The 27169-nt window shown below is 33.1% G+C and overlaps 1 protein-coding gene across 29 annotated transcripts in view; it reads right to left on the bottom strand.

Annotated features, from left to right (window-relative positions):
* Nhe2 (Na[+]/H[+] hydrogen exchanger 2) overlaps positions 1–27169 on the bottom strand; it is a 253657-nt gene that overhangs the window by 16761 nt on the left and 209727 nt on the right. For 14 of the 29 annotated variants that reach the window (XM_067767902.1, XM_067767911.1, XM_067767913.1 and 11 more), the window contains 3 exons: positions 26029–26238; positions 20745–20957; positions 14512–14869 (listed from right to left, as the gene is read on the bottom strand). In XM_067767902.1, the coding sequence (XP_067624003.1) occupies positions 14512–14869; positions 20745–20957; positions 26029–26238 (781 nt within the window). The other 15 variants (XM_067767916.1, XM_067767918.1, XM_067767927.1 and 12 more) reach the window with 7 other exon arrangements.

The raw sequence follows: 27169 nt of genomic DNA, 5'->3' as shown, positions 1-27169 counted from the left end.
TCAAATTAACAACAAACAAATTTTTCAAAAATATTGTAGCACTGAGACAATTTTTAATTCTAAATTTATTCATTAAGGGGAACATCAAAATTCTTTAAACATCTAAAAAAATTTTTTTTTTTAAATTTAAAAAAGTTTCAGTGTACATATAATTTTATATATGTACTAGCAGATCCGGCAGACGTTGTTCTGCTCAATTTGGTATATCTGCACACATTTTAATAAGCTTTTTCCGTCTAACTCTGCCCTACCCCTCTACACTTTTTCCTAATCCTTTTTTTCACTCCTCCCTCCGGCTTTTTGCTTCATCTCCATCTTCATCTCATTCTATCTCTTTCTCAGTCTCCTTCTCTCTCTTCTCTTCTCTCAAGTTTTTCTCCTTCTTCTTCATCTCTTATTGCCAGTCCCAGAGGGTGGTATGTATTTTGTTCCAATCCCATTCCGAGTCTGGACTGAGCCTAGTCCTAATCACAGTCCCAGTCCGTCTCTGGTATACTTCCTTGAAAAAAGCATCGTAAATACTAATATAGGCAAATTTATATACGAAATTTCGGGAAAATCGAATAGGACGTATGTAAATAGGTATGTGGGTATTATTAATTCTTGTCTTTATTTCTTCGCATGCATATTTATCAGTTTTGCCAGGTTGATGCGACTAAATCGAATATCCCAATGAACATTAGAGCTCTCAGCAACATCTTTTATTTGATATCCATATTGTATAAACACATTCTAGGGGTATCTTTGTCCACGTTTTGGGCTATATCTCGAGACCCTAGCCTCCCAGTTGTATGAAAATAATCCTGTACTATAGTACACACCAACAGTTTTCATTTGATATCCATATTGTATAAACACATTCTAGGGGTACCCGGGTCCACGTTTTGGGCTATATCTCGAGACCCTAGCCTCCCAGTTGTATGAAAATTATACTGTACTATAGCACTCATCAACAGCTTTGATTTGATATCCATATTGTATAAACACATTCTAGGGGTACCCGGGTCCACGTTTTGGGCTATATCTCGAGACCCTAGCCTCCCAGTTGTACGACAATTATCCTGTACTGTAGCACTCATCAACAGCTTTCATTTGATATCCATATTGTATTAACACATTCTAGGGGTACCCGGGTCCACGTTTTGGCCTGTACCTCGAGACCCTAGTCACCCAGGGGTATGAAAATTATCCTGTACTATAGCACTCATCAACAGCTTTCATTTGATATCCATATTGTATAAACACATTCTAGGGGTACCCGGGTCCACGTTTTGATCTCAAGACCCTAGGCACGTAGCGAAAAAAAAGTTGACGTTGGCCGATTCTCAGACCTACACAATATGCTCATAAAATTTCATAAGAATCGGTTCAGCCGTTTCGGAGGAGTTAAGCCTCTAAAACCGTGAAAGAAGAATTTTATATGTTAGATTGTTATTCGCACTTCAATATAATAATTTTTTAACAGCCCTAATTGGTGTTCTTCGTTTGGTCGTTTAACAAAGTCTGGTAACACTGTGGATACATTCAGTATATGTGAGGTCTTTATTAACCAGCCAATTCAACCTAACCTAGAGATAAAGCAGTATTTCAACTGCTGAATGGAATATTACCCTATCCTATCGTTTTCGAACTGGCAGCTGATATAGAGTAATATTCGACTCAGCAGTCGCGCAGTTCTCACACACAGGAGGATTCAAAATTGCATTTCCAAACTTCGACCACGTATTCCAGGGACCAAAGATAACAACATATTTAAGATAAATTTTTTTCTGTTTCATGCAACTTTTGCGGGATATCGGTGCTCAAAGTTCTCCTGCCAGCGCCTTGTACCTCATCATATCTCTGTCGATTGTGAGTGTATTTTTCGTCGTAGAAAGATCAGATTTGGCACGCTGGACTTTCCCATAATTTTCAAAGCTTATGATACTTGCGATAGGAAAATTTTTCGCGAGAATTGTACAAATAGGATTTTTGAGCTTCATACCAAAACATCGTGTACTATATTTTGCTTGTTTTGCTCCCTGGAATATGTGGGCGAATATTGAAATTCCATTTTGGATCATCTTGTTTTAATATGCAAATTTGGTGCTTTGCTGGCACCCTGAAAAATCTATTGATTATAGATTTCTACATATATATTATAGCAAAGCTAAGATAGAATGAAGTGGCTGCCAATGGGCACACATAAGCCAGTGACGACAATTGACGTTGTGATTATTATAGCAAAGATTTTCACTTCTACCCTTCTACCCTGTCTTCAGCCTTACGATACCCAATTTTTTAAGATGGTGAAATATTTGTTCTTCTTGTTTTATGAAGCTATTAACAGAATTCTCACATGGCTCGCTTGTTTGGATCAGGTGCCAATGCCGCTCTTATTTCCAACAAGTACATCATCTTTCGACTAGTTTGTAAATTTAATAAACTCAACTGTACTCAATTTTTATTGTTCGGAAAATATGTAAATAAAAATTGGTGGTTAGTACTTCAAATTTAAAAACTACTTAGTCCTACTTTCTACTGCTGAGACTTTTCATTAGAACGTATACTTACTTCGACCTAACTAAAATTTCAGGAACCGTGGACCTCAAATCATTACAAGATTTATTTTTGTTTCCGTGTGTGTAAATGCATTGTTGATGTATGAGTGTGTGAGTGTACGTGTAGTTTTTAGCTGTTTATAGTATACGCTGAGCTTTTATATATTTCCTGTATAATTTTTCTAAAGTACTTCGTAGATTTTTTGTAATCTTGTTTAGCTGAGGTCTTAAACACGTTGAAAATGTATGCTTTGAAAATGTACGCTGCAACGAATTTGAACAAAATATTTACTGCATATTTAGGACCATTTAGTTACAATACGGATCAAATTTGCTCTAGAAATGCAGATTGTAGTCATCTGGTGTGGAAAATATTTGTGGTTAGTTCGCTATGCTTAAGTTAAATTTACATTTATTATTAAGATATAAAAATCCTAAATATACATAGTAAAATACTGTCGGAATTGTTCGTTGCTGAATTAGCAGCCGTAATCTATTGTAATCAAATAGCAAAAAAAAAAAAGCAATACCTTATTTAATAAACCTATACAGCTCGGTTAGAAATTTCGGAAAGTTTTTTGAACATTTTTCGAATTCTCGGAAACGTTTTTGAAAATGGTTTATGTAAAGAAAGTACACAATTTATTTTGTTTGAAATTCGAATAGTTTTTTCTTCTTCCTTCAGCCGTCACCAAAGTATTTGATGTGTCTTAATTTATTATTTAAATTATTTAGCTACTTCGGAATTGATGAAAGCGCAGTAAAGTTATATACATCGTCGTATTTCAGAAGTCAAACTGTAGATGTCAAAACTCAGAAGGCAAAATTCAGAAGTCAAATTTTTCGCAAAAAAGATTGAAATTTCTGAATTTTGACTTCTGAAAATTTACTTCTGGATTTTGGTTTCTGAAATTTTACTTCAGAATTTTGGCTTTCTGAAAAAATAGTTTTGATTAATGTTCTCTGAAAAAATGGTTTCTGAATTTTCGGAGGGAACCATATAAGGGACAGATTTGAAAAAAAAAAAACACCCGTACCTCAACCCTCAAAAATCCTATGTTCCTCCAATTTATGCGGATGAGATTCAGCTTTCCGATATCCCTTAAAAGAGCATACAGAGCTTCTTAAACCATAAGAGGACAGTTTTTGTATTAAAAATGTGTCGGCTGAATTTAAAGAGACTAAAACTTAGTTTCCTCAAATTAAGTTCGTATTTCCCATATGCCATGTTCTAAGCAGAAAATTTTAAATTTTTTAGGATATGGCGCACTTTCTTTAGAAACACTTTTATGAAAACATAGAGAGAGAGACAATATCCTAAACCTTAGTTGTTTTATTGACAATTTTTCCTGTGTTACGCTTTAAATCAGAGCTGCTCAATCCCTATACACTAAAGCGCTTTTGTTTTTGCTTTGCCCTAATGAATAAAAAAAAAAAAAAATCACAGCACTCCCATATGCCCACACATATAAATTATTCATATGAAAGTACCTAAATTTCATATGAAAGTGCAAAGAAAAAGCACTTCGGTATGATATTCAAATTTATACTAACAAATTGAGCACAAAAAATGTTTCGAAATATTGTAGCACTGAGAAAAATTTTAATTCAAAATTTGTTCATTAACGGCATGAACCAATAAACAGATCTCGCATTAAAAAATGAGAGAAAAAAATCATAGTTAGCTGTGATATAAATTTTCTCGGCGAGACGTCACGCTTTTGACAACATGTTTCGTTGCTGACGCAATGTTCAGACTTTATTCCAATCGGAGTTTTTTACTCCGCTCTTACCTCCTACTACATTTTTTATCTCTTAGGTTTATTTGGGTCGAGTTGAAAACTTAATAGTATTACTACCTAATATCTTTTGGTTGAAGTTTTCATTGTATATGTATGAAAAGTGACGATTGGATGAAATGACATGAATTCATTGTTCGTATCTTTGGACATATTTGTTCACATTTACTCACAGCTTTTGTACTTTTTTCGTACGGAATGAGAATAGAAGGAGTAAAATATAAAATGTAAAAAATTTGTCCGGCGCGATCGGTAAATCCTGCCAGAATTCAACATACAGCACTTCTTGAAGTTTTATATAAAAATGAAGTACAATAAGTCAGTGAGGTCAGCTAATCCTATTTTGCCATAACAGTCGCCAATTGGGAGCACCAAGCGAGGTCAAAACTTCCTCCAACTGTCTCTTCCAACTCAGTGAAGGTCCTCCCTTTCCTCTGTTTACAAACTGCCGGAGCGTATTCGTTCATCCGCATAACGTGATCTAGCTAGCGAAGCTTTCTGTTTTTATTCGCTGCACTATCGTAATATCTGCGAAAAGCTCATCATTATACTTCCTTCGATACCCGCTGTCGAAATCACGGATAGGGCTATAAATCTTCCGGAGAACTTTTCTTTCGAATACTCCAAGAGCCAGCTCATCTACTCTCGACACCTTCCCTGATTCCGAGCCATACATCAGGAAAGGTATGATGAGTGACTTCTAGAGGGAGAATTTTGTTCGTCGAGAGAGGATTTTACTTTTCAATTTCCTAAAGAAGCACTTGTCGGCAAGAGTTATTCTCCGTTTGATTTCTAGGCCGACATTGTTTTTGCTTTTAATGCTGCTTCCCAAACAGACGAAATCCTTCACAATCTCGAATTTATATTCGTCAACAGTAACGTGGCTACAAAGGCCACGATGACAGCAAATACCTCGTATTGTCCACATTTACTGCAAGACCCATTTTTTTTTGCTTCTTTATCTTATACCAAATCTTCGATTCCATATTTAAACAGTCCGGCGGATATCCCGTCATTACTTGGCACCTTGTGATTTTTTAGCCGTGATATTGTCATTCCCACTTCGCCTTAGTTGGATGTCGGAGCATATTTTCATCATTGGCGATCGGGATATCGGGTTCGTCTTCTCGTACACTCTGTACGTCAGTTATCCAGTCCATAAACCTTTTGTCATTAAAGGAGCATGACATATGTATGGTAAACCGAAAATAATAATAATAATATTTTTTCGCGATAAATATCCGAGAAGATAGAGCCCACTTTTATTTCAGAATGTGGTGTGCTAATGGGAGCATTAATTGGTCATCCTACACGTTTTAGGCAGACTCCATGTGCATCTGATAAGGAAGATAACTTTTTGCTGAGAAACATTTCATGGCAAAAACACAATTGAAGGATTTGCCAAGCCACCAAATCAATTTGATATTAGTTGTTAGGCCGCTTTCAAAACGTTAGAAAAATTATACTCCGAAAATTTAATTTTTACTCCGGCATAGTCGTTTACTCAGGTAATAGTTTTAAATACTCCGAACACTGGTAGCGAAATATGAGAGAAATGTAATAAATCGAAAAATTTTAAAAGCGCTACGTCATCAAACTTTTTTCTCAAATTAAATTACATATAAAACAATTACGGAATGCGGGATCTTGGCTCATTTGTTTATGCATTAACGGGACCATTAAAATTCTTTAAACATTTAAAATATCTTTTTTTTTTGTTTTTTTTTTTTTCAATTTAAAAAAGTTTCAGTGCACATTAGGTCGGGTCGACTTAAAAATCCCACATTGCTCTATGAAAATCGTATTCTAGGGATCAAAGTAAGAAACTTTGCCGAAGGAACCATACCTCTAAAACCAATTCTGATGTCCCCCCCTTTGGGTCGAACTTTTGGGTAGGGTAAATTTCATTTCTACCTTCTTATGGTGGCTTAAAAAAAACAACACAAGCAATTTTACGATCTGCAATTGTGTCACAGTGATACCTTAATTTTTTAAAACGGTTGAATAAAAAACCCACACAACTATGTTTACGACATGCACAGTGATGCCTTGGTTTTAAAAGGGGGTTGTAAAAACGCTAATTTCTAATAATTTTTTTAACTTCTTTTCTATTACTAAGTTAAATTCGTTTTTTCATTTACATATGTTCTGACTAAATAAATTTCTAAAGAGAAAAATAAACTCCAAAAAGAAAAAAAAAGGCATTTCAAAGTGGGATTTTTCAAAATTTGCAAGTTCGACCCAAAAGGGGGGGGGGGGGACCACAGAATTCGTTTTAGAGGTATGGTTCCTTCGGCAAAGTTTCTTATTTTGATCCCTAAAATATGATTTTCACAGAGCAATGGGCGATTTTTTTGCCTTACCACAAATCGACCCGGCCTAGTGCACATATAATTTTTTATATGTATTGTGATTTGCACTTCAATATAAAACAGCCCTGCTTTAAATCGATAAGACTGAAAAAAAGAAATAACAATTATCTGTATAAAAAGTATCAACTTCTATTGATTTTTTGTAAATGAGCGTTTAGATAACGGGAATCGAACAAAAAATTTGAATAAGAGATTAATTTGCTTTCCAAAACTACCAATTATGTCTACTACTGATTTAAATAACATTACTTCGAAACGACTTCTAGCTCAAAATTTAGAGGAAACAAAAACAGTTTTACCCTGTCGCAACTATTAACCATCCATAAACAAGAACAAGAAAGGTTGGTGGTACGGGACGTATGAGTAACATTGTATTTTAACTTATCCTACGCTTCCACCAAACCCAAAATCCGTGTTTGCCCATTCCGTGCGAAATGCGCATTTTAATCTTGGTTTCAATAATCCGAAATCGAAAATCAAAAATTTATTGTTATTTGATTTTCTACAAATATAAATACTTCTAGTTTTGAAAAATTGTGTAAGTAATTATATACTTAAGAATTTTAAAGGCTCAATGTTAAAATAAACTACAATACTGATTTCTGTTTTCCTTTACTTGTGAGATAAATTAAGTGAAGCTACCGTTACTTATTATTACTTACTATTTGAGTACCTCTTTCTTATATAAGCTCTAAAACTTATCTGCCTGGAGTACAAATTTGACAAGGGATGACGGAAAATCGTTCCAATATACATCACAAATTTTTCGTTTATAATATATTTATTTGGCAAGTCGATTCACTTTAAATATTATGTGGGGGAAAAGCTTTAAGGTTTGCCTATATGTATAATTAATTAAATTTAGAACGGTGAGGTTGAATACGAAATCATAGCACATACAATTATTTCTTGTTTATTTAAATCAATATATTTTTTTCAGCCAATTAAGATCAAAACTAAAATAATCCCTTGAGCACTTTTTTTAAATAAATTTCAAATAGAAAAAAAATTGTGTTTGTTTTAGTTTTTGAAATTTTTTTGGAATTTCAGTGGAATAAAAGAAGAATATTATTGATACAACTTCCAAGATAAAAGCACTTACAAGGTATAACCGTCCTCTTTTCTTGTCGGCCATGGTTTATTTTTTTTAGTTTTTGCGCAATTTAATATTTAAAAATTATTCTCGAATTAAAATGAAATAAAAAAATAAACAAAATAATATATTCAATTTGGTTTTAGTTTGAGAAAAAACATAAATATATATTAATTAATGTACTATTTGACAAATTGAGAAATGTAAAAATTTTATACCTTGTAAGTGTTACCATGATAAATTCGATCAATATTAATGAAAGCCGTAAACTCGATTTCTACATCAAATGTGTTCCAAGCAGAAGTTGTCGCGATTTTGCAAAGCGATTTTCGAGTACCGTGACATTGTGGAATCAAAGGAAATGAGATGGCTGACGAATTGGAATATAGCGGATCAGCGCAAGGAAATGAGTGGTCATCATGCGCAATACCCATTTTTCCCACATTCGTGCAGTCCAATAACCGGAGCAGATCGCTATTAGTTTATACATATAAGCTTTTTAAAGTTGGTTGAAGCATATCGTGTGGGAAAATGTTATTATGTTTTTGATTTCTTTTGTATAGGAAGCATACTTACAACATGACTATTTATTTATTTATCTATTACTCTACAAACTAAACAATTGATCAGACTAAATATAATTATGGATTAACTGTACAGAAGCATACAAAGTGAACAAAATTTTTATTATGGAATACAGATTGATATTAATAAATCAGTTGTCGGAATGGAAGTGATTTCGAGCAGCTGACGTATATTTATCACACAATAATAAGGGCTGCGTGGTGTGGGAGGTTGAAAAGAACGTGATTCCAACTTACCGGTCCAAATTATTGGCGATAAGGGTGGGTTGAAAAAGAAATGATTTCAAGACACCCATTCAAATCATTGCGTATTTAATGTACTCAGTAGATTTTTATTATTATGAGGAGTGAGTAGCACGTAGTAATGTTTTTACAGAACTTATTGAAATCTGTATATAACACTGCCTTTATAGATATTATCTATAGTAGATATATATAGAAGTAGATATGTACACACATGGGTGTAGAGTATGTGTTATGATATGTATGTATGTACACTAAAAATTTCTTTTATGTCTAGCTTAGAATAATACTTCGTATTTTTATCTGTTCACTCATAAATTTTAAAATATGTAGGTACAACACATACATATACAGACGTACTTAAATATTACTTAGTATTTATCAAACTAAAACTTAATCTACTTAAAAATTACCAACATACACATACAATTTGATTTTAAGTGGCAAAACTTATAGCACCATAAAACAACTACACACATAAGCACATGCCTGTATGCACATAGATATGTATGTAAGTATTACATTACTGGTTACTATCACTATTGTCAAATGTTGTAGAATTTTATGTTGTAGCATTTGAGGAGTTTATGGTTGTTGGCGTCATACAAGCATTTACACAAGCATTATTAGTACTATATGTAGCTATAGTTGTTGTAGTGGAAATAGTTGTTGCAGTTATTGTTGTTGGTGTTATGATGGTATCGGTATCGACACTTTCACTGTCTGTACTGGAATCTGTTGTATAATTATTTATTAAAGTTGTTGCTTTTGTAGTTTTTGTACTACTATTATTAGTCGTTGCAGTTGTTGTTATATTATTGGTATTAGTATTTGTGCTAATTGCAGTTGTAGTGTTAGTACTCAATGTTTTATAAGAATCGGTATTGGTATTGGTAGTGAATGTGCTTGCAATATCTCGAAACGCTTAATTAAATTGTATTATTCTACTCGGTCTGCGTCCAGTCATAATGTGTCTGTAAATACAATACAATATAAACCAAAGGAAAAGTGGAACAACAGAAAAAATATTTTGTTACTCAATGCGTACTAAAATGGGTGCTGAAAGTTTTGCTTTTTTTTTTTTTTTTTTTTTTTTGAAGTGTTAAATTAAAAAAAAAAATCTACACTGAAAATTCTGCTTGAAGTGTTACAACGGCTATATTTGCGTTTGTGACTCATGTTGTACGTGTGTATCTGTATGTATGTGGTTTTGTTGTATGAAAATGTCGCTGGGTCTAATTATTTTATTCAATAAGATATACATTAGCATAACTTCTAAATTTTATCGAATAATTTTAAAGTTAGTTTCCTATATGGAACTATTGAGTCCACACTAAAACTAATGTAAATTTTCAGACATGAATCATTTCGCGTAATTTGACAAAGTTTATTTATAGTTGATCCATAATGACACTTGTATATTGTGACGAATATTAGCATCACTAAGCTGCTACTAAATAAATGCACAAGAACTATAAAGCAGCCACTCTTATGTAGAAGGCGACGAAGAGTATTCTATAATACTATTTCTTCAGTTTCTCCTTCTTATTCCTTTCGTTCCCTTTATCTCCACTCCTTTTTCATTATAATTCTCCCTCTCACTCGTATACCCATACCCACTTCTACCCTCATTCCCAATCGCACTCTCATTCCCATTCCCCCTTTCATTTCTTCTACCACTCTCCCCTAAAATACTTCATATATAGAATCTGTTTATCAAACATTGGATACTCCCTTTGAATAATTACGGAGTTGTCACGAATTTATAACTCTGTGGCTTCTTGTCGGATGGCCATAAACGTTGCACTCTTAATCTCACTTCTACTCCGACTTCCAACTCCCCTCCAGTTTAAATATTCTCATATATAGAATGTTGTAATAAATCTAGATATATACTAAATATTACATACCCCTTCAAATAATTACGGAGATTTAAATATAAAGAATTTAAAATTTTTGTTTCTCTACGACTCTCACTTATTTCCACCTCCACCTCCACTCTTGCTCCTACTTCCACTTTCATTTCAACTCCCTCCACCATTATCACCTAACTTTTTTTTTACCTTTGGAAGTTCTATACCAGATTTGTATACCTGATTCAAATAATACGGAGATATAGCGAGTTCAAAAATTACCTAGTAGGGGCTGACACTGCTCATCTATCCAAAATTTTATTTGGCCAGAAAAATACCGGCTAACCATATCAACCTGCCCTGAAAATTTTGTCAATATCGGTTGAGTACTTGTGACGCCTATAGGACACACGCATAACCATTTTTATTTTATAAAAATGTTACGTATACGCACCGGTACCCACCTTTTCAGTTAGTATGGATATATTTGCGTGTAATTGTTTGGTTTTTATTAAAAAGATCTTTTTATTTAAAATGGGAGCCTTTAAAATGAAAGTACATTATATTTGTACATAAATTGCTTTTGAATAAAAATTTGTATCTCCACGATTTTTTTAAATTTGGATATTGTTTTGTTTTTATACCTTTCATGAACATGAAATGGTATATTAACTTTGGTCCGATGTTTGTAACGTTGAGAAATATAGAAGATAGACTCACCATTAAGTATACCGACTTGATCAGGGCGACGAACTGAGTTGATATAGCCATGTCCGTCTGTCCGTCCGTCCGTCTGTCTGTTTGAACGCAAACTAGTCTCTCAAATTTTGAGATATCTCAATGAAATTTGGCACAAGGATGTATTTTTGTATTATATTAGACATTTGCCGGATCCGGTAGGATCGGACCACTATAACATATATCTCCCATACAACCCATCGTTCAGATAAGACGATTTTGGTCATTCCTGCCGCAATTTAGAAAGTATAAACGTGAAACTCGGTGATATATATTTTAATATATCATAGAAGATTTCCTAAAAAAATCACTTTGATCGGAGCTATATCTAGTATATATCCCATACAACCGATCGTTCAGATAGAAATATTTTTGGAAATTTCTCCCTTAATTTCCAATATAAAAACGTTAAACTTCGTGATATTTATTCTAATATATCAAGGAAGATTTCATGAAAAAATCACTTCGATCGGAGCTATATATAATATATATCCCATACAACCGATCGTTCAGATAGAAAGATTTTTAGCCATTTCTCCCTTAGTTTCCAATATAAAAACGTTAAACTTAGTGATATTTATTCTAATATATCATAGAAGATTTCCTGTAAAAATCATTTCGATCGGAGCTATACATAATATATATCCCATACAACCGATCGTTCAGATAAGGGGTTTTTTGCCATTTTTTATTTTATATTTATCTTAAAAATCGTTTAGGTATCTACATCTGTTCACTATATTATTCTTATCTTTCACATCCTATTATTTGGAGATTACGAACGGGATAAGATTATTGTTCAGCCCCATTCATGAAAGGTATGAAGTATTGGGCTGTGCCGTCTTACTTGTTTTTTTTTAGTGTGGACCAGCGCAGCTACATGCCAATAAATATTCTACTCGAACCAGAGTATGTTTTTTTAGTAGTATTTTTTCTAATTAATAAATTATAAACTTATCACCTATTTTACAAAAAACTACTGGTTTTGATACATATACATACATTAGAACACCCAATTTAGGAAACTTTCATTTTTCTTCGATCACCTTCAAATTTCGGTCAGATCGCATTTCAGATATGCATAAAAATATCAAATACCGGTATTTTTTTCAACCAAGACCAAAAATATTTATTCTGCCTAAACGATTTTGGGAATGACATTAAATATCCACATATATAATCTTCTCCAACCCAAAAGATATAATAGGATCACTGGATTAAAAGATATTAAAGGCGTTCCGACGTTATCTTTATACCTAGAAGAAAAAAGTTCCTTTCGCCTTCACCAAATCTTCATCGGTAGATATATTTTTGGCGAGATTGAAGCGGTTTGTTCGTAAAAATCGTATATAACACCATTTGAACTTTGATATATCGGTCGTCTTTATCGAGAAGTGGACCAGCGGAGAACTAACCGAAAATTTTCAAATGAAAAAGGAAGATAAAACGTGTAAGTGCGAATATTTTGGGGAAGGGGACCAGGGTATGGTGATGGCAGCTCTCAAGACAATATTGACTGTGCCTAAAGGTCTCTTTTAGCCTTCCCATTAGCGTAGATCAAACAAAAACGTTACCAATTGAAAGTGACTCAAATCATTTGGCATCTTGCTCTAAGGAAGAGATGCCGGTATTTATTCTCATAAAGGAAAATGTGGAGTGGGGAACTTTGCTGGGAAAGGCGTGGCAGCCTCTAGCCGTGTGAGCATAAACACTCTAATATGCAATTAATTACCATAGCAGCTGCAGATATTTCGAGAATGAGGAGAGTGTATAGTATTAGCTATGGCTTGCACTGAGTGGAAGACGATCTAACGAACATATTTAAACTCGATTTATTTCACAAAATGGTTGGATCTGCTACATCTCTCATAGTCAAGGGAAAATACCATAAATATACTCACAGCTGGTCAATCGGCTGATAATTAATTTCTGACCAGTTATCTTAATTTAACCATCCTTAACAAAGATAAAATATATTTAAATAAAAAAAAAAAACAAAAGCGGAACTTTCATCCGCTGTGTCCTAACACTTTCATGAGCTTATTGCTGTATGGAAGATATTTAAGCAACTGTTTCCTTTCCAACAGTTTTGAACTGTGTCCCTTTGCCAAATTTGAGGAAGATACCTCAAAACTTGAGGGATTGAGCAGACTCACCTCAGACTCAGACGGACGGACGGACATGGCTAAATGAATTTCTTTTTTCGCCCAGATCATTTTGATACATAGAAGTCTATATCTATCTCCATTAGTTTATGCCGTTACGGGGCACCGTTATGCGAACAAAATTAATATAATCTGTGAACTCTGCTCAGCTGAGTATAAAAAAAAAACAAATAATAGGACACATAGGTAGGTTTATTAGAAACTAACTTGTAGTTAGCTCGTAGTTAGCTTCATTTCCTGCTGGTTATGTAATATATCATTTCATGTTTAAAAAAAGTTCTAAAAGAGCAAGAAAGGTAATAATAAAAAATAGCAAGGTAAATTTAGTAGCTCTGTTTTCAATTCGCAGGCGGTCAAATGGAGAGATTGACATATGAGTGTGGCTTCATCAATATATCTGAGTTCACAATATTCAATACTTCTTCTTGGTTATGAAGGGAATAAAAATATTTTTTTCTTATTCTGAAGATGTTCTGCACCATACCATTTTTTAGCATTTCATATGAAGCTAAAATACAATTTCAACTGTTTAAAGCACATCTAATTGTTTGATACATGATCTGTCCGAAAATTTATAGGGTAAGAACAGTGCTGTTCCATATATACTATAATCATATTTTTCACTTATAAAAACATTTTCATCACATATTTGACCATATAAAACATTCAAATATTAAACAGTAGAATCATAAGTAAAGAGGAAGTGCATTATGTGAGGAAAAAAAATATTTCTGTTATTTTTGAAATTTTAATATTTATGGTTTATGCTATAGAATGAATGAACGATATATATACATATGTATATAAACAAATTAATGAATAAAACATAAAAATATTGTGTTGTTAGTTATGTGAAACAATTCCTTTTTTAAATAACACTACATATCTATTTTTTTTTTTTTTTTGTAATACATGTTTTTATTGTTAAAATTAATAAGAAGAAACTACTGCAAGCAAATTTTACGAATGTAGTGATTATGTTCTAAATGTAATGATAAATGATATATTACTTCAAACTTGTGGTTAATTTAGACAGAAATAAAAAATTAAAATGTTAGACAATATTAGCAAATTAAAAAAAAATAAACAGGAAGATAAAATTGAATGAACTTCTATAAACTTACCCACTCAACTCCAACATTGAGCCACGTCGCACATCGCGCCTATGACTGGCCGTCGCTGGAAAGGGTACCGCATGTGACATCTCACCCATATTATAGCTGATGTTGTTGCTATTTCCACCTTGTCCAGTAACCGATATCGATTGTGAACGTTTATCAAGACGTGGATTTGAATGTAGCGGTTGTATCAAAGGTATTGGTAGACCACTAATTAATGCCCTCGCCAATGTTGGATCAGAGCCACGTACAGAACCAGCACCATCCATAGTATCACCCAAACTGCTGCCAGCCTTTGAACCACAACTCTCACGTCGGAATAAACCTATGACAGACTTGGGCTGTTTAGGCTTATTAATACCACCTTAGTGTTTTGTGTGCAATGTTTGAGGATTTATTGATTGATGATGATAATGGTGGAGGGATTGTGCAAATGCGTGTTTTTATTTGATATTTGTACACGGATGTTTTATGATTGTGTGTTATGTTTTTAATATTATTTGTTAAACCAACATTTATTTTTATTAGGTTTTTATTGGAATGTTAGTTTTTTTTTTTGTATTTTTTTTTTTTGTTTTTTGTTGGAAACGTTTCAGGCCAAAAATAGTTGTTTGCAGAGTTATTTTATTGTATTTATTTATTTAATTTTTGTTATTTGTTTCACAACAAAATTAATCAAAGCAATTTAGGTGGAAGAGAAGAACACAGAGGAAATTGGAAAAACGGAGAATAAGTAAGTTAAAATAAAATAAAACAGCGAGTGCTTTATAAGGTTTGGAAAATTTTGTGCTAAAATTAATAAATGAAACTTATACCTAAGAGGAATAACATTTGGATAAAAAGCTATATATACACTGAAATTTATCTGGTAAAATCAACAAATCGTGTTATACGATCAGCGATCGAAATACATTTTTTAAATCACAATAGCTCCGAAATGGTGAAGCCATACGCACTCATTAGATCAATGTTTTATTACAATTTTCATAAATAGTTTGACAGAACTATATTTATCATTTGGCGGAAATTGGGGTTTCATCCGTGGTCGTATAACACATACATATGTACATTAGACTGGCCGCAGCTTGTATGGAGAAAAATAAAAATTTAAAAGTTTTCGGGTCGTAAAACATGAGATGCAATAAAGAGCGATATATTTTTTCAACCCAATCCGATGATGCCTAACCGTGTCCATTTGATCCCAAAGTATGGATAATTTGAAAAATCACAATTTTTACAAATTTGTGTTTGTTCCCAATTTTTTTGTTGGAATCTTATCTTATAACTTTAAACGAGCAATTCTTGTATATTTGTATGTTTGTATAGCCGAACGATCTCGGGAACGGCTCAACCGATTCAAATGAAATTTGGCACAGAAATAATGTATCACCTTCTAAGACTTTATACCTAGGTGTTGCCACTCATAATGTTTCGCAAGGTTTTCACCTATTCGAAATTAAAAAAAATGCATGATGTATGCCGATATGGGTATCAAACGAAAGGTATTTCACTCCGCACAATAAAAATGGAAGATTTAATTCTTAATCGAACACCAATACATACGCTTAGAAAGATTATCGTCGCAGACAAGCTCAGGATTATTAATTGATTCAATGTAATGGTTTTACGGAATATGTTTATAAGATTTTGGATTCTTGACCTTTCTTTTTACTTGTTTGTAGATTCCCGACGTTTTTGTCATTCACTGGGGTGGCAAGCTTCTTCCAGAAATCCGAGGCATAGAAAAGAAAGATAGATTGTCTCTCGTAGTCACAGGAGAAACTGCTGGGGATACCAAAAATTGAAAGTTCAACGGCAGATGCAATAGCTGCAGGAACACATCATTTTTTGTGCAAATGGAAGCTCGATGATTTAGTGGAAATTTTATCATTTTTTTTAACCTGGATCTACGTTCCATATTGGTTTGGTTGTGTGGATCCAATAGCTGCTCCACAAAATGACCTTAAGCTCATTCAAGATGTGATTACATATTTCGATAAGAATGTATCCAATGCTTTGCTACATATGTAAAATTAAAAATCTGTTATAGCATTTGTCGGAAGAGGCGGTTGGCCTTTAAGTTTTTGATGATAAAATTCCTCCACATATTAAGCTAAAAATCGTGGAAACAATTACTAGCGATAACCAGAAGGAAGATGTTGTTCCAAAGAGAGTTGTTGCAACAATGTCAGAAATAATACTTAACGGCAGCAATAATATAAATGATTTTATTTCATCAAGAACTAAAACATTCTTTACCCAAGCAAGTTTTTTGGCATCAGATCCTTCAACATGTCAAAAAAGTGAAGACTATATACAAATTAGTCTAATAAAGACCATTTTTCAATACAGAATATTGGAGTGATTTATTCAACAGTTTAGCGATTCGACCGTTAGCAGAAGGTTTGGAATAAGTGGAGTTTCTTTAAATTCGTTACAATATATATATTTAATATGATTGTTTTTGTTTTTATCTCCAATATATTTCAATCTCCACCGGAGATCGTCATCAGGGATTGGCTGTTAAATAGGCAGTATCTATTCAGTTCAAGATGTTGTTTAGAACTCCAGTTCTAATATATATTGGAGATAAAAACAAAAACAATCGTGTTTTTAATACATATGACCTAGAGCCAGCTAAAAGAAAATTATTGTTTTACACTAAAGGTCGCTAATAAAAAAATCAAAATTTGTTATATTTAATATGTATAAATTAAATTATACAAATTGGAAACAAAAAAAAATTTTTGTAAAAATTTTTATTTTTTCAAACTGTCCATACTTTGCGATCAAATGTGCACGGGTCGGCATCATCGGATCAGCTTGAAAAATTACACCGTTTTTCATTACTCCTAACCTCATATTTTAAGACCCGAAAATGTATAGATTTCCAAGAAAAAAAAGTTACGGCCAGTCTAATGTACATTCTAGTATATTTTTCATGTAACTAAGTAGAAGATCGCTTAAAGCATTTCGAATACTTTTTTCGTACATATAATATTAAGCGTGCAATTACATTAATATTTGCAATATTAAGTAGAGATTCAGGTACATCTAGCTATGTACAGCGTTAGGTTAAAAAATAGCACCAAAATTCAAAATATTATTTGCAGATCAGAATAGCTTATCAGTTTTTACTTATTTTCGGTATTTGAATTCTCAGATTTTTCCGAAATAAAAAAACTATGGAAGATATCTTATTAATAATTTATGAAAAACAATTAGGAAGAATGTTTAATGCTTGGTTTTCACCAGTTCAAACTTGACCACAAACTTCGTCATATCAATGAAAACAGCTTGTCATACAACAACTAAGGCATGACGTGGCTGAATGCGTTTATAACACTTCAACCATCGTAGAAGTGCGGGTTCGAATCCCACTCCCGGGAGAAAAGGCTTTGAAGAGACTTAAAAAAGGTATAATCGAAACACCTGTCGCCTTGTCCGTCCTGATGTCACGTTGTTTAAAAATTTTTCCCAAATTATTAAATAAATTATAAATTAAAAATTGCTTCAAATAAATGTTTTCATACATTTAAAGCAATAAGCGTAATCCCCGCTTAAAAACTCAAACAAATTTTTCATTGAAAAGAAAATTAACTTTTTAATTTTAAGCGCTTTGGGGGAATTGTTAATTTTTCTCCTTTAACGAGCCGAAATGGCCCACCGTACGGCGCTTCTAATCGTACTGAGAGGTGAGATAAGGTTGAACTGGCTGGTCAATAAAGACCTCACAAAAACTGAATGTGCCCATAGTGTTACCAGAATTTGTTTGCCGATCAAACTGAAAAACACCAATTAGGCACCAGGGGGTCGATTCCGGTTGTGCGTTATCGTAAAGTGAAAAGTATTAACACCTATTCACCACGATTATTTATTCTCGTTTTGTGTTAAAACTTCGAATTGAAGTGTAGTGAAAACAAAGTTAACGCTGATACAAATTTTGTGTTAACGTTTGAATTTAAAAAAATTGTCAAACAAACAACATCAACCAAAAAGAAAACAAAAGAAATCTGTCATAATTTATCATTCAGCAAAGAAAACTTCACACATCGTAAATTCAAATGTTATTCAGCTAACAGTTTTCACAGCAGTTATAAGAATCGCATTTTCGAACTCAGTGAAGTGAAAAAATGAAAATTTTAAGTGATAACCAAAGTGATAAATTTTTTTTCACTTCACTATAACGCTCAACCGGAATCGACCCCCAGGACTTACATATAGATTAACTCCGTCCCATTGGAAAATACTCGAATTTCCTAGGCTTAATTGCTGTCTTGAAAGCTGGTAACTGTTCCACCCCAAGAAGCTGTAGTCCTCATATCGCGAGTGCAGGACATGAACACAGAACGTGCTCAAATGTTTCTTCCTGCAGCTCGCACTTCCTACATTTGATGTTACTGACAATACCTAACTAATAAGCATTTGACGCCAGAAGGCAGTGTTTAGTAAGTACACCTATCGTTAGCCTTGTCTTGTCTCTTCAGAGATATGAACAATTTTGTGAGTCTTACGTCCTAGGATTTGCATATGATCATAGACATTTTGCAGCCGCGCGCTTCTTTCCACGTCTTTCCTGCTTGATGGATAATATACAAATACTGTCTCTTTATTATTTCTGCCAAACCGATTGGGACGTCTATCGTCCAGAGTTTCAGCTGCAGATACAATTTCCCCCTGAAAGATACTGCAATGATCTGGCAGCCTGTAGGGTTTACTTATTTCTGAATCGACAGAGTAAACAGCAAAGCAGACCCCTTCTGTTCATTTGGAATCATCGTATACACGTGCATAGTATGTTCTGCCACTTCCCCCTTTGCTCCCCCTTCTGCCCCAACCCTCCGGCTCTATTGTGACCCCAAAAGCGCTTTCGAAGCTCGTGCGAGGATCCATGTAGTGTGTTGGCGGTATTTTTAATGGGGATGTACTGCTGTAGCCATATGGCCTGCAAGCAAGCATTTCCGAAGCCTTCAGCCTTGTTGCAGTTGCTAGCGTTATATTTTCGACCATTAGGTCTGCAGCTGGGATGCGCAGTATGGCATGCAATGCTGCAGTCGGGATGGTTTTCAGAGTTCCCGTTATGCTAATCATTGATAATTTGCATACCCCTCCAGTCTTTTGGTAAACCCAACAAACTAGGACCTAATAGTAAAGTGTGGGCTTGAGAATTGCCGCAAAAATGCAATGTGAGAGTTTGGGCATTAGGAGGCCCCATGCAACCTAGCATCATCAAGCATGTAACAGTGCCACGGAGGCTTTCTTCGTAACAATTTACTATCTAGTATAATTCTTAGATATTATGTGCTGTACTTTTCTTCTGGTTTCCCCTCCAAGCTTACGTTTAGTTCAATCATCTTTCGCGTTAGCGGTTAACCCGACTCCATATGCCCAGTCATGTACATCCTGAAGCGCTTGACCTTTCAGAAAGCTAATTCTTGGTAGAAATTTGCCGTTTACGATGACTGAACGTCATCTGCATACACTGTAGCTTTGACTGGTCCTCTGTCGAGCCACCTAAGCAATTGGTTGATGAGGGACCTGCGGCGTTGCACTGTATAGAGATTTTGTGGCTTCGCATAGACCCCTTTGTGACGGGATGTTGTTGTTGTTGTTGTAGCAACGAGATCATTCTGCAGCTTAACTTGGAGCCGATCCAATTTCTTAAGGTCGGATGTACTGCAATCTAGTTGAGACTGTCGATGATTGCTCATTCCGAGACGTTATTGAAAGCGCCGGCAATGTTCAGAAAACAGTAATGGCATGTCCCTGGTGTTCAAAGACTTTCTTTATATTCATGACCACTCTATGCAATGCAGTATTAACTGACGGGCCTTTGGTGGAAGCATGTTGCGCTGAAAAAACTAACGCTTCACTCATATGTTGCGTTCCAGTGAAGCGGCCAGATAGGGTTAGACATTTGTATCAGTATTTGGATCACTGTTCATTGAAACGCGAGTATATTCGACTTTATATATACATCTATAATCTCTATAGAGGTTTGAGCAGAAAAAACATACTGATAAAGCTTAAGGGAACTTTCAAAAATCACTGCATTTTGGGTTTGGCTCGTGATTTTAGTGAATTTTGCTGTAGGATATGTGAAAGTATATTTTGACATTTAAAATTATGGAGCTATTTTTGCACCTGCACATTTTATTTTTAACTAACAATTTAAATTTTAATTATTTTTGCGTATCAAATATAAGCAATATTAACAGAAACTCTTGAGCTAAACTTACCCAAAAAGGTCGCACTGGGTGAATTGTACGCCAAATACTCCTTATTTGAAGCCCAGGCAGGGAATTCATTTTGTTGCACTGCGTCGGAAATTTCATCACCCTGTCGTTTCCATGGCAACTGCGACTCGGTAGCGGTGGGTGTTGCCACACGACGTTCACCATCTGAATCACGTGTTGTATTGTGATCCTCTTCTGGTATTGGATTCTCAGAAACTATTTTGAGATAAAAAAAAATAAATTTTTGTATATCAACTAAAGCAATTCTATGCATACATACATACAGTTATACAAAATACAGTTAATTAGTTAGGCAAGCTTAAGCATATTTATAAGAGATTATAACAGTGCAGTAGGCCTTTACATACAAAATAGGTGACAAGATACACGTAACTAAAAGTTTTATCACTTATGTTTGAAATTATTTAGTTACAAATATCTTGTAAACCAAAACTAAATTATGTTTTCATTAATAGATGAGCAGCGCAACTAAAAATAAAATGTATGGGAAAAATTGTACTTTTAAAACTTAAACTTAAATTTAAAACCAAGGAAAAAAGGAAATTGAAAGCATTTTAACAAATCAACATGCACAAAAATGCCATGCTTGCAGTATTTAGTTGTTTATTTTAAACCGATTTAAGTTTTGTATTATAAAAAATATGTTGTATGTATTAAAGTTAAAATATTTTTCCAAAAAGTTAGCGCTGTGCATATATTTGATTACTCAAATAGATTAAATAATCAGTTGCTCAATTAAGTGATTAATTAAATTAAGTAAGTAAAATGATTAATTGATTAATTTAGTTATGATATTCATTTAGCGTTTGTAAATAATCATTTTTTTAAATTGATTTGTGATTAATTAAAAAAAATCCGTATATTCAATCAGACCTGCTAACTTTGAATTAGCATTAGTTATCAATTAATTTGATGCCTATTTTAATGGCCAGTTATTATTTCTAGTACGATTTACTATTGCACCTTAAAATGTACTTGTATGTAGAAATTATCCCGTGCCTGCAACTGGCGAGAATTTTTCTTGCAACAAAACGGAAATAATCAAAAATAACAAAAAAAAAAAGTTTTTTTTCATTACTTTTAATTATTTTTGATTTTTTTCAATAATCGTAAAAAATCATGATTTTTTTGATTACTTTTTTTTTAATCAATTGGAAAGTAATCATTAAAATTATAAAATAATGGCAAATAATCATTAAATGTCTTTTAAGAAAGTAATCAACTGAACGGGTAATCATTACCATTAGTAATCATTATTTAACAGGCCTGTATTCAATTTTGATCAATATTAAGTTGGAAATCTATGTTTTTTTATTTACTAATAATCTTGAGTAATCAATTAATCGTACAGTTCTAAATGTTATTTGTTCAGCACAAATAGTGTATATAATTTTGATGAGCGTATAGCTTTCTTGTGTTTTATTTTATATAAATTTTTTTTTTGTCAAAATAATGCAATAAATACAATATGGCAACATTAAAAATAGTAATCTATTTTGATGAAATCATGAATCGCAATTGAAACGAGCTATGCATATATGCCAGTGTTGTAATCAGCTCAGTTGTTCTTAAACATTTTATATATTATTCTTATATGTATACCAGAGTTGTAAAGGAATGCATTCCATTTGGAAGAATTGTTACTTTGATTGTAGCCCCAAAGAATTGCAATACTTTTTTGTTAGTCATTATCCTTAATTGCATTCTGAAATAATTATTTCTTTGTTTATTTTTCTTTTTTATGCTATGGATCTGCAATACTTTGGGGAATACATTCTGCACTCCTTTTGCTTTTCAACGTGATTATTCACTTGCCGCATGCTTTTGAATTTTTTTATTATGCCACATAAGGAATGCAAAAAGAAATAATTAGTGCGGACTAACAAAAAGCAATAATGATTATAAAAATTTATTCATTGTTCCAAAAAATAGGAATAAAGACTGCAATCCAAAACGGTTAGTCCAGGTATGGGAATACATGGATTGCATTTCGGGGTGATTGCATTCCTTAAAAACACTGATGCAGATTTTGTTCTGCCTGAAATGTGGTTTGCATACATTTCAAAAGTGAGCCTCGCTTCCCCCTTCACCCTCTATTCGATTCTTTTCAATTTATCTTAAATTTTTCTTATCTTTGTCCATCCTTATTCCATTTATAATTCTCTTGGAATTCGGATTTAAACTGCTGTATCTGACCGACCGATTTCAATATCTTTGTTTTTATAAACCATCACGAAACTTTATGAAACTAAGGCAAGCACAATTTTAAAAATCGCACTCATCTTTACATTTAATATATACATAGATATAATTGAGATGTCCTACTGCCCCATAATATTCCTATCTGCGTTATACGCATCTATGCACTTTCTTAGTAAACAGAAGCATTTCTCATATTGTAGCTTCTACAAAAAAAAAAATATATATTTTCTTGCCTCTTCCTCCTCCTCGCCATGTTTGATCCCTGTCTCTCCCCTTTATTATCCCCCTTTCACTTTCTCGACTTGTGTTCCTTCTAGTCCCACCTAAATCCTCTACCTTAACCTGCCTATATTTTTCTTAATCTCCTACCTTCCTCTTGCTTGCTCTCACCAATTTCTTTTTCTCCGTCTGCAATTCCGGCTCCTACCTCTTTTTTTCTTTTTCTACCAATGGCTTTTTGTATACCTCTCATTTTCCATCTCGCTCTTCTTTTTACCCATCAACACTTGGTAAAACCCTCAGTAACACAACCTATCTGATACCCATATTGTGAAAACACGTTCTGGAATCACCCTGTCCACATTTTGTTCTATATCTAAGAAATGGATTCATATATAGTGCTAAAACAAAACTTTACGAATCTAGCGCAGCTATGTACATATTTTAATACTGGTTCTTCCCTTCTTGAGTTATAAAGCTACCAACAGATTTTGTGCTAGCTTTTATATATAAGATATTCGACAATAAATTTCAAACACCATTCTGGCCCACTTCAAAGAAAGAAAGTGCTCCAACTATTAAGCTTGTCGAAGAGGAAACCTCGTACTAAATTTCAAGCGAATCGCTTCATAAATAGAATTTTTTCGAATAGATAGGCCACTGGTTCCCTTCCCGAAAGGCAAAGTTTCTCAAATTTTAAGCTTGATTACGAGGTACCCCTGTACCAAATCTGAGGCAAATCGCATTATTATTAAATTTTTTGGAATAGGTAGGGTCGTTGTACCAAGTAACTTATTCAAATATACGTGAACATGACAGTGATAATCGTGGTGCTAGTGATGCTAAGTGGGAAGAAAGTAAACAGCCACTTTCTGTTCCAAAACCCAATAGCAAAAGTGACTCGGGCTATTCACCTCAAATTCATCTTCCCTGAATTAAAAGTTTCTCAAATATTAACTTGGTCAAAGAGGTAGCACGAAATATCATAATCTGTTTAATTGTCGAGAAGTTAATATGGCGACCGACAACTGACAATGGAATTACCTTCATTCTTATACCATGGTACATAATAGGAGCGTTCCATAGAGTTATCGAGCTATGGCTCACGATCAAATCCCATCGGAACGATCTGGATCAACTTTATGAGATATGGCAGCACTAATATAAAACATCTGTTTTGTTGATGGTAGTGGTCCACATTCTCTTTTCGCTAACAGTGAAATTTTTTTGATTAACCTTTAAATAGTTTCACACGTAAAGAAACTATTTTTTTTCCTTAAATTTTCCTAAAGTTGTTTACTCTTTCCATGTTGTTGCTTTTAAATATGGTGAAATATTTTATGTATACACATAAGTACACATATTTATTTCAGTGCTACCAACTCAAAAGTGGTTAGCTGTCAAAAAAATCTACTACAGAAAACAAAACAAACAGAACTGCTATACGGATCAGAAATTGAACCAGAAAAATAATGCATGTTAAATTTCTATCCTTATCTGGTTCACGCGTCATTGGAATGTTACTAATATTAAAGTCATATATGGGCAATTTCCATTTAAATCGAAAATACACTTATAAAATAAAAATGTTATTTCGATGAGGAATTTTACGGAAACCGGGGGCCGACATCGATTATATTTCTATTTACAAAAAACAATATCCACAAAACGGATCCAGTGAGTTTGTAATGATGGTACTAACGGCTCTGCTATGGGTAAAATATTATTGCGAGTGATGAGAAATGGGTTCCGTGGCAAGTGATTTGCTGCACCAAGAGTCACTGCGATTAAGTAAAATATATATGAATATTAGAGCGGGTCAAATTGTATGGATGGAATATAGGTTTTTTTTTTTGAACATTTCTTTCTACTAAAACGAATTCGAAAAAAGAAAAACTGTCTGAATAAAAGTTGTTGCAAATGTTCTGAAATTATTTTAGCTGTAAAGAAGAAAAAATTTAATATGAAATTTGTTAAAAATGAAAATATAGTAGTTAAAGGTTCATTTTAGTCTAATTTCTCATAATTTAAGCCTGATAGATCTACTAAAACTCAAAAATACTATAGATATTAATACAGATTCTGAAATGTACGTAAGATAAGTTTAAAGTAATCCCAATATGATATTTTTCCTATAATTCTATGAGAAGCTATGAAGATTTTTTGGCCAAACCCTACATTCATATGGCAAAATAACTATTTTGCAAAAGTAGGGGACTTGAAATCGGACTTAGAGCTTTGGTGTACTCAGTAATTCTTCATAGAATCATCTGTAGATTGCGTTTTTGCTATACTCCTGATAGATCCGCTCTAATGAATATGCTTTTCAAAATTTTGGATTGTATGAAATGATTTAATAATTAAATTTCTACTACAAAACATTCAAGTTTCTCGTAAGCCATTTTCACTTTAGTCATGACTAAATTCTTCAGTCTAAAGTGAGTGTAACATACAAACATAGATATATTAAACATGACTTAAATATGTAATAAAATAAATACATATATATTTAAATGGGAGAATGAACGAAATTTTTTGTATAAACAGAAGAAAAACAATTAGAAAAAAATTACAAAGCCAAATTTTTGTTTATGAAATAGTATTTTTAGAGAAAAAAAAAATCAAAAACAAAATAGTTGAAATTTTAGCCAAACCATTTAAAATAAAAGCTCACACTGGCAATAACAGCACATTTGGCTGGGGCGTTTTAGAAAAAGTTTTTTATTTTTTAATTTTAATAATTGAATTGGCGAACACTACTTGTTTTATTCATATTTCATATACATATTTATTTTGTTATTTTTTTGTTGGCTATCAGTATGTAGTTTTGCTTATATGCCTTTACCAATGCACTGATAGGAACGATCGCGTCGCCAAGGCAATATTGATTCGGCTGCTGTTGGTCCAGAATCGGGTGTTAATAATTTCTCCGGACTGCCATTTTCACTTTTTGGTGTCGCGTAGTGTTGCACGATGCGCGCCTTCGATGAATCGAAACCGGGTAAATTTTGTATGTGCGCTATAAGCGAATTGTTATTGGCTAAATCGGAGTCAGCTGCATTGAATTCCATTTTTTATGATTTAAAAATTTTTTTTAATTGAAATGCCAATTTTTTTTTGTTTCCATAATAATTTTTTTACATGTAATTTGTATTAGTATGAGTTTTTTTCATGAATTTACCAACATTTTTTTTTTTTTTTTTATGATGTGCATGTATGTTGTGTATATGTGCGTGTGTGTGTAGGTGTATTCGTTAATGTTGGTTGTGTTGTTATTGCCAATTAAAATTGTATATTTACAGTGTGTATTTTGTAGCCAACCATACGTACGTTTTAATAATAACGGTATTATTTTGAACACAGATTTTTATATATATTTTTTTATTATTTTTTATTTTAAGATACAAATGAAAAATATAGAGAAGTGTTTGCAAGAAAAGAATATTTTTGTTAGATTTTCAATAAGTTGTTATTGGTGTTTTTATAAGATAGTTAGTAGGAAACATAGATTATAAACAATAAGAAATGTAATTGGGGATTAACTATTTCCAGATACAACATTGATTGCATTATTTTGTTCTAGAGTTGCAGTCAAAAACTTGGTTTCTCACAATATCTCATAAAACACACCCTAATACTATGCAAACACATACCAAATTGGCAATTTATACCATTTGGGCAATTTATTACGCAATTTATCATATAATAGATTGTAATAATAAATTGCCAATTTAAAAAAAATTGCGTAATAAATTGTTTCAAACTGCAAATGCAACCTTGTAAAGTGTGTTTATTGAGTAGATTTAAACGTCAGTTACGCATGGCTCAACTATATGGTTGGCTCATCTTATCAGCTGATTTAATTTTTTTCATTTCACTGGAGTAGGGATTGTCAAAAAAAGTTGGCAAACTCAAAATTAAACCAAAACATTGAACAAATTTTCTTACACCCCACAAAAATTTCAAAGTTTTATGTTTTCATTCCA

This window comes from Eurosta solidaginis, chromosome 2 (assembly GCF_040869045.1).
Source record: "Eurosta solidaginis isolate ZX-2024a chromosome 2, ASM4086904v1, whole genome shotgun sequence".
NCBI lineage: Eukaryota > Metazoa > Arthropoda > Insecta > Diptera > Tephritidae > Eurosta > Eurosta solidaginis.
This window is presented reverse-complemented; position numbering and strand designations above follow the sequence as displayed.